Below are 9,299 nucleotides of genomic sequence, written 5' to 3'. Positions count from 1 at the left end.
AGTTTAAATTGTGATTAGCTTGCTTTAAATTGTAGTGTGGACTAGATAGATTAGAAGTATAAGCTATGATTGAATTATAGAGCAGTAGCCAACACTAAAAATTAGTGTTAAACCCGTGTGATGTACGGGCTTATATTTAAATTTGATAAGTTAAATTAAAAATAATATTTTATAATCATATATTTTTTAAATTTAATATAACACTATCATCATTATATAATAAATGTGTTAAATATGTTATTTTTATCTTTATTCAAAGTAAAATATGAATAGAAGAGTTTAAAGTTTATAATATTCTTGAACCATAAGGAGGAAGATAAAAAAAATAAGAACATATATAACTGTAATAATAGCATGTTAATTTTACCCTAAATTTTATATCAAAAAGCTAATAAAAATTTATCGACAACCTAGTATCTTACTAACTTCATTAGAAAATTATTGGATGTTGGGCTCCTTGTTACACATTTCATTTTAAATTTGAAAAAAGAGTTATAGATAAATTAGTTATATCTATAGTAAAGATTTGTACAAAAGTGTGAATCATAACATGTTATTAAAATAAAAATAATATTATTCTTACCTAAATATTATTAGAAACCTCTTTGAACACGACATTTGTTGTTGATGACTTTGGATTGCCGTCTTCATTTAGAATTAAAACCCTGAGGCCACTGCGACTCTTAACTCTTGACAAAGCAACATAAAGTTGTTCATGGGTGAACACTGATTTTGGCAAATAAAGCCGTACATGTGATAATGATTGACCATGACTCATATTAATGGTCATTGCAAAGCATACTGTTAATGAAAATTGTCTCCGTTGGAACTTAAATGGCAATCCTGAATCTGAAGGGATCAAGTTCATTCTTGGAATGTACACTTTATCTCCAATATTTCTACCGGTCACTACCGCCACTCCAATTACGTTGCTGCCAAGTTTGTTAACTATTAATCTTGTCCCGTTGCATAAACTTGAAGTCTGGTCTATGTTTCGCAGTAGCATTACAGCGACTCCTGGCATCAAAGTCAACTTGTGATTGAGGAGTCCCGAACATTTGATGTCATTTAGAAACTCTGGTGTGAACCACTCTTGTTTTACATCTTCATTCTCATCAGCTTGACATGTTGTGTCAGAGCTCAAATACTCCTTTTCCATCCCTGGAAAGATTGTTAAGACAAAATCGTTTACCTTCTCGACACTCTTAAGTGTGGGTGCAAGAATTGCTCTATTCTGAAAATACCTGTAATCTGATATGTTTTGCAACAAATTTGGATATGCAAAGTCTACCAAATGAGAGAGAGGATCATCAGTAGTTGTAATCAATAGATCATCTGGAATTTCAACTTCTAATTCATCACCAACAACAGAGCTAATATTTCCATTTCCAATATCAAGTATCCAATTAGCAAATATCTTCATTTCACCTTCATCTTGATCCGAAGAAGACATTAGAAGCCTCATATTCGTATGTAGTTTCAAAACCTTACAAAATGACCACAGATGGGATGAGTTAATAGCGGATGCTAATATATCATGTCTACTTCCTTTTGGAATCACCGGAAGTATCTGTCTGAAATCACCTCTTAGAACAACAATCTTACCACCAAATGTTTGATGTGTCTTATGTTGATCGGTAACTGACATAAGATTCCTGAGCGTCCGATCAAGTGCTTCAAAATGGCAGTTGTACCTTCCCTCGCATACAACATATTGAGAACTCAAAATTGGATCCTGTTTTGGACTTCTCTGATCTCTCCTCATACCACATCATGGCGTCGCAATGCCGACAAAAAATTCTGGGTCACCAATATCTATCACATCTAATAATCACCAAGATAATAAATTATTTTAGTTATATCTGCAACAAATACTTTATATAAAAATATACCTTTCTTTCACCATGTTAAGTATAAAAATAATATTTATAAAAGATTACCGAAAAATACAATTTATGGATTAAAAAGATGAGATCATATAATACAATTTCATTGTGCCAACCTCAAGATTTAAGTTTTACAATAAATCAATGTTCAAATACAAAAATTATAATATATAACCATATCTTAGTAATATCCTCAACTTCTTGAAAATTTTTTGAAAGATTTGTAGTCAATTTCTTCAAAAATATTTCTCTTTGTATCAGGTGTCTTTTTTTTTCAACTATGCACACTTCTTCTAATTCTTTAGTATCTAAATTTGAATTAAATGTACTTGCTCCTATAATCATTAGAGATAATACATCAAGTACTTTATATTATAAAAAAAGAAAAATGAATATATTTAAATGTTTAAATCAGCTGAATTATGAATATATATTATGAAGGTAGTATTAAAGATAAAAGAAGTAAAATTTTTAGCTTTGTGATAATTACAATCTATCATGCTTATCTTACCATATCTCTTTTGAAGTAGCATAGTCTTCCTATTCAGTCTTACATCCCTTTGCAATCTAATTCGATTTGTGTATTCCAATGAATTTATAATAATTATTTAGCATATACCAATGATTGTTTTTAATAAACCAATTAAAAAGTTAAGTGTTTGGTCTTTAAGTAATAAAAACATATTAACATAGTAACTGGTAGATATTATTTTATGTTTGTTGAAGATGTTGTTGACTTGTCTGATGACATGGACTATCATATGCTTCATGTATGATACTCGAATTACTAATATCACTAATATTGGAACATCATTTTTTTTCATCTACAGAGTGTAGATTAGTAGTTGGAGACCTTGATCAATATGGTGTTGGGTTATTACCTAATAAGATAACTCGAGATATTAGTTTTGAACATATTTTCTGTTAAAGTTTATAATTGAATAAATAGTAGAAAAATCAAAATACATAAAGTGCATGTACATTCCCATAAGCAAGTTCCAAAAAAAATCATCTAAAAATAAATTTGTATTAATGCTATTTGTAATGTTCGACAACACCGATTGAAAATGCACACCATTGGAACTAACACCGATTGAAAATGCACACCATTGGAACTATCACTTGAATTTCCTGTAATTTTTTCATAAACAAATTTAGTAACATATTACGAAGACAATGTAAATTAATAATTTATTACTTGTCAATAGCTAAATAATATATAGAAAATGTTGTATTTTATGGGCTTTCATTCGGCCAAAATACTCATGACATGTTAGTTATTTTGTATACCCAATAAAAACTAAATATATAGAACTGACATATTAAAAATATATTATTCTAACCTAAAAACAAAAATGATAAAATAATTAATTTATTTTTTTATATGAAATATACCTTGAATTGTGCTTTACTTTGTATTTTCTTTGTCTTTTAATATCAATTTTCTTTTCAATATAATCTTACTTCTCTTTAGACTTCTTGCATCTTTCAATATATACCTAAAAATATCAAATAAATAAATTTTTTAACCAATTAAAAATATATATACATTATACATAATACATTTTTATTATCAAATTTTTTATATTATTAAAAAAAATAAAATAGTACACATATGACAGCGTTTGATTTTGGTATATATGTCCATCAAAACATAGATACAGGATTACCCAGGAGTACATATATGGTGTTTGTTTACTGAGACAAAAATAATGAAAGACATAGTCATACACAAACAAAATATAGACACAGGAGTATACAGGAGTACATGTATGGTGTTTGTTTACTGAGACAAAAATGATGAAAGACATAGTCGTACACAAACACCCATTAAAAACATGTATTTTGTGTCTCTCTAAAATGCTTAAACACTAATTTTTAACTTGAGACACTAATTGTTTTACAATTTTTTCTCATATCTAACTTACCAAATAGAATATGAAATTAGTGTCTTCTTATATCTATGTAAAATCGCACAGATTTTATTTTCAATGGCTGCTTTAATTTCTTTTTTATTCTCATTTATTTAGTTACGTAAACATATTTTACAGAAAATAATATATTTTTTTATAAAAGTGTCTTTTTTCAAATAAATATAAGTTTAATCTCACGATCAATAAATTCAACTTATAGTTAAAGAGATTGAAAATGAACAACTTATAAGTAAAAAGAGAGAAAAAGATAAAAGTACCTCTATTGTTATAATCTAAAAAATAACAATATAAACGAAGTAAATAGAAAAAAAATTATAAATGTGACAAATAAAAAAATTTAAATTTAAAAATCAAAACGGTTAAGAAGCCACTTAATTAGGAATTAGAATTAGAGTTTTAAATTTCAAATTTTTAAATAGAATTTCTTAATTAGCTAGTGCAAATTTAAAATTTTTAAATAAACTTTTTTAATTAAACGTTTGTTATTCATTAAGAATATAGGATTTGTTAATTTAAAAATAATTTTTATTAGTTTTGTCATAAATAGTATCAATTTTATTATTTATCGATAAAAATAAATAAAATTAAATACAATCTAAAAATTAATAACCTTATAAATTACATAAATTTAGAAAAAATATTTGAAAAGAGAGAAAAAGATGAAAATACTTCTACTGTGGAGAGACAATCTAAAAGATAATAATAAAAATTTATAAATGTGGCAAGTAAAAAAATTTAAATTTAAAAATTGAAATGGTTAAAAACTTACTTAATTAGAAATTAGTATTAGAAATTCAAATTTAAAATTTTTAAAATAGAATTTTCTAATTAGCTAGTATAAATTTTAAATTTTTAAATAAAATTTTTTAATCAAACGTTCATTGTCCATTAGCAATATAGAAATTTGTTAATTTAAAAATAATTTTTTTAGTTTCATCATAAACAGTATTAACTTTATTATACTTTTTCTAAAATTTAAATAGTATTACATTTTTTAAATAGTATAAATAATTTTACATTTAAATAAGACTGATAATTCTATTTATTTTATTATAATCTTTTGTAATTAGCATAGTAACTTATAAATTATATAAATTTTTAAAAAATATTTTCAAACCCAATTACTTACGTAAAAATTCAAAAAAAACTATATTTGAATTTAAATTTAAAATTATAAACATAATACTTTAATTAAAAATTATAATTAGATTTTTTTTAAATAAGTACACATTAAAAATTAATAACTAACTTAATTGTATCAATAATAATTCAGAGAAGAAATTTATAACTTTATGACATTAAATATTAAATTAAAAATTATCAGAATATCAACGGTGAGAATCAAATTAAAAATAAAATCACAAGTAATAACCAAATAACTTCTATTTATATTTAAAAACATTCTAAATTCCAAACATAAAAATCGAAAAGAACCAAAAGAAAAATAATAACTCAAGAAAAGACAATGTTTCCACCAAAACAAACATATGTTTGGCATTATTCTATTAGATAGACTCTAAAAGAGATTCCAAAACATGTATTATTCTATTAGATAGACTTTAAAAGAGATTCCAAAACATGTGCATCCAAATTCTCAAGTTTCTTTCTCAATCTTGATCTTCTTGCAAGTTGAGGTATCTCCTTCCACCTTCGAATCTTCCGACTCCGAGGATAGTCACTTAGTTGGTGTAATAGCACTTTCCAACAATTCAGATTCATCATTGGCCGTAACTTCATTGGAGAATTCAAGCAACAAATTCTGTACAAAAAATCATGTTAAATTAAAAACTTCTTTCTAACCTTTGATTTTATCTCACTAATATTTTTTGAATAAAATTAAGATCTAATTTTGAGAGAACAAACAAAAAAAAATTATTTTTTGAACAAATACCTTAGTACCTTTTATTTTCTCCCCTTCAATGATTGTGGATGTCTTTGAAATTGGAAACAAACCACCGGTGTAGTCAACATTCTAAAATTATAATTAATTATTATTTATAAATTAGATACTACTAATGAGCAAGAAAACAAAAAATAAATTAATTTTTAATAGAAGTACACTTATATATACTCACCATTTGAATAGGGTGAGCCTCTTTGAATTTATTTATGAGATCCACATTATTAGTCATCTTCTTAACTTTATAAGAAGGTGAAAAATATGAAATATCAAATATTTGAACTTCAACGATGAAGAAAAAGATCTTATCAATTAGGTTGAGTAAAAGTGTAGGTGTATCTGATAGATCTCCTTTCTGCAGGATATTACATAATATATTAATAATAAATAATATAAAAAGTACCAATACAAATATCTTCACTAATGCTTTTAGAAATAAATATTAGTTAGATCTTACCAATAGGAGTGGATCAAGTATCTCTACACAGCTCTCTTCTAAAACTTATTTTGCCTCCTTGTCAAAGACTACATAATATGCACAGTCAAATCATCAATGACACCAAGCTTTATTTGATACCTGCTTAAAAAAGAAAATAACATAAGAAAAAGTTAAATATAGACTTATTTAATATCTAATCTAATGTACATAGACTTTAATTTAAATAAATAAATAAATAACCTTGGCGTCATGAATAAAAGGATATTAGTAGAAAACTCGCGTCTTTATCAAGTCAAACCATCTCAATTGAGTATGGTAATGGAGAATTTCTGTAACTTGATAGTGTCCATAACCATATCACTCGTATACGTACACACAAATTGTCGATTGTAGGATTGATGTCAGCAATTTTGTGAATATCAGCCATTGGAATAAGTAGGGAGATTTTGGATATATGTAAAGAAAGGGATTGATGTACTTTAAATTGTGGTACTTTACATCTCTCATAACTTATCCTTTTATAGTTGCATCATAACTAAACTTTTTAAAATTTGGTTGACTTTAATTTAAAATTTAAAAAATAACAAACTAAGTAAAACAACCCAAATTTAAAATTTAAAAATAACAACTTAAATAAATAATAATTTAAAAATTCTAAACTAACATAAATATTTATTTATTGTAATATTAGTATGTAACAACCGAAGAATAATTAACGTAAATTTTTTAAAACTCTAAATTTTTTTAAAAGAATTTATGTAGCTGCAATTTAAAAAAAAAATCAACAAAATTTTAAAAAATTATGCTAAAAAGAATTAACAGATTTTTAAAAAATAGTGTTAAAATAGTGATGACACGTAAGCAAATAAACTCCCAGACTCAACGTATGAGCGCCACGTCAGCAAATGAGCTCCCCATTTATATTACTATAAAGATGGGGAGTATTGTTTAAATAAATTGACTAAAGTTAAATTTAAAATTCGAAGGTAGCTAAAATTTAAATCACTGCACTTTGATTTTAATTTGTTGTTGAAATTTGTTGCTGAAAATATCACTGAACTAGTTTTTTTTTTTTTTTGCTGAAAATCATCATTTACATGAATTTGTTCCTAATTATTACCACTGAACCTTGAATAATTTGTTGAGATAATTTTTTTGTTGCTTAAAATCATCACTAAAATGAATTTTTTATTGATTATTAGCAGTGAACTTTAAATTTGTTATTGACGTGTTCAAATAATTACTTAGCTAAATATTGACCTTTTTTTATGGTGAGGAACCATACAATGAATTGGCAAGAAATAATTTCAAATTAATTCACAAAAGTATAATGGAGTGATTGAAAAATTTCAAACCTACTTAATTAAATCACGGAAATGGAATGAAGTCATTGAAAATGTCAAAGTGGGAGTTGGATTTGAGATTTAGACTACCTTTTTTAGCTAAGGCTGCTTATGGTTTGAAGCTAAATTAAATTAATTTTTCGTTATACATGTATGTTATTTGGAACAATCATATTATGTTGATTAGGGGTAAATGTATCTCGTTGTGGGAAAATTGTTCGTTTTTTCGCATGGTGGTTAACTTAGCGAGAGAGACTATGCCACAGTTGTCCAAGGTTTTGATAAATATGATGGTCTGATTGATGCGGAATTATTTATGAATAGAATCTCCGAACCATCCAGAGGCGAATTGGTGTATAGAACATTTTTTAAAAGAATGTGTTCCTAAGTCAAACCTTATCAAGGCTGCCAAACAGTTAAAAAAATTAAGAAGTTGAAAATTTTTGTGTTAATTTCAGATTTGAATGCATTTGTTTGGATGTACGGAGAGGCAATACGGAAGTAGAAAGGGTTGTAATTATCGGAATTGACAAATAAGAATCTTAAATTAATTTCGGAAACATTTTGACTACTTTTTTTCCGTCAAGAGCCTTGATTGAGAAAGATAGTCTAAATGTTTCCTGAATTAATTTGAAATTTTTTGTTGTCAATTTCGATAACCACAACCCCTTTTATTTTTGTATTAGCCTTCTATGCATCGAAATAAATGCATTCAAATCTGGAATTATAATTGGAATTTTCAATTTCATTTTTTTTCGCTGTTTCTTTGGCACTGATAAGGTTTGAATTAGAGAAACATTCTTTCAAGAATGCTCCGGGATTCCATCTATATATAATTTTGCATTAATCAGTCCACAGTATTTATGACATGGTCTTTTTCGCTAAGTTGACCACCCTGTCAAAAAACAACGAATAATAATTTTCTCATAATTATATTGATCAACATGATATGAATGTTCCAAATGATGTATATAGATAATGAGAAATTAATTTAATTTACCTTCAAATTATAAGCAACCTTGACTGAAAAAGATAATCTCAGATGAAAAAGGTGTGAAAATCAACTCCCACCTTGACATTTTCAATGACTATTTCACTTCCGTGATTACTATTCTTTCGTTTCATCACTTTCTTGATTATTCAACTATTCTTTCATTTCATTGTAGAACTACCAATATTTAGCTAAATAGAAGGGGAGTACAAGAGGCATTTGTTTGGATGTACGAGAGGCAACACGAAAGTAGAAGGGGTTGTGGTTATTAAAATTGACAAAGAAGAATTTTAAATTAATTCACGAAAGAAGTCATTGGACGCTCTGCATAGCATTTACTGGTAACCATTAGTGGATTCTTTTGAACAATTTCAGTAGAGATGCATGTCGACCAGAAGTATTAAGTTGATCTTCAATAGTTTTTGCTGTATATTGCAGATGTTATGATTCAGTTAAACTTTTGTGAACACTATTTTTTTAGGTTTGCACTCCTGTTTATGACTTTATTCATCTGTAAATTTAATTTGGTTCCTGGTAATTGTGTAATATGGATTACACAGGAAGAAACATTACATGTATGTCATCATACATGTTAAGACTTAAAATAGTTAGATAAGCAACACCATAAGAAGAGAAAAATAAATAAATAAATTATAGTTTAATGAAGTTGTCATTTACTAGTATATATTATAAGCTCGCACTCGCACTCGCAGTCAATCAAATAAAAATATATACTTTCACAGTTAATTATTTTAGGCCAAAGGATGATGATGTATTAGATGCGATTACAACATGTATGTTTCGGA

At 26.5% G+C, this 9,299-nt stretch overlaps 1 protein-coding gene across 1 annotated transcript; it reads right to left on the bottom strand.

Annotated features, from left to right (window-relative positions):
• Positions 1-583: 583 nt before the first annotated feature.
• Positions 584-1,765, bottom strand: LOC127748433 (uncharacterized). The gene has a single exon (XM_052262952.1). The coding sequence runs from the start codon at positions 1,763-1,765 to the stop codon at positions 584-586; it is 1,182 nt and encodes a 393-aa protein (XP_052118912.1).
• Between the last annotated feature and the right edge of the window lie 7,534 nt (positions 1,766-9,299).

The sequence above is a fragment of the Arachis duranensis genome, chromosome 6 (assembly GCF_000817695.3).
Source record: "Arachis duranensis cultivar V14167 chromosome 6, aradu.V14167.gnm2.J7QH, whole genome shotgun sequence".
Classification (NCBI taxonomy): Eukaryota; Viridiplantae; Streptophyta; class Magnoliopsida; order Fabales; family Fabaceae; genus Arachis; species Arachis duranensis.
Note: the sequence above shows the minus strand (reverse complement) of the source record. Positions and strands in the feature narration are given on the sequence as shown.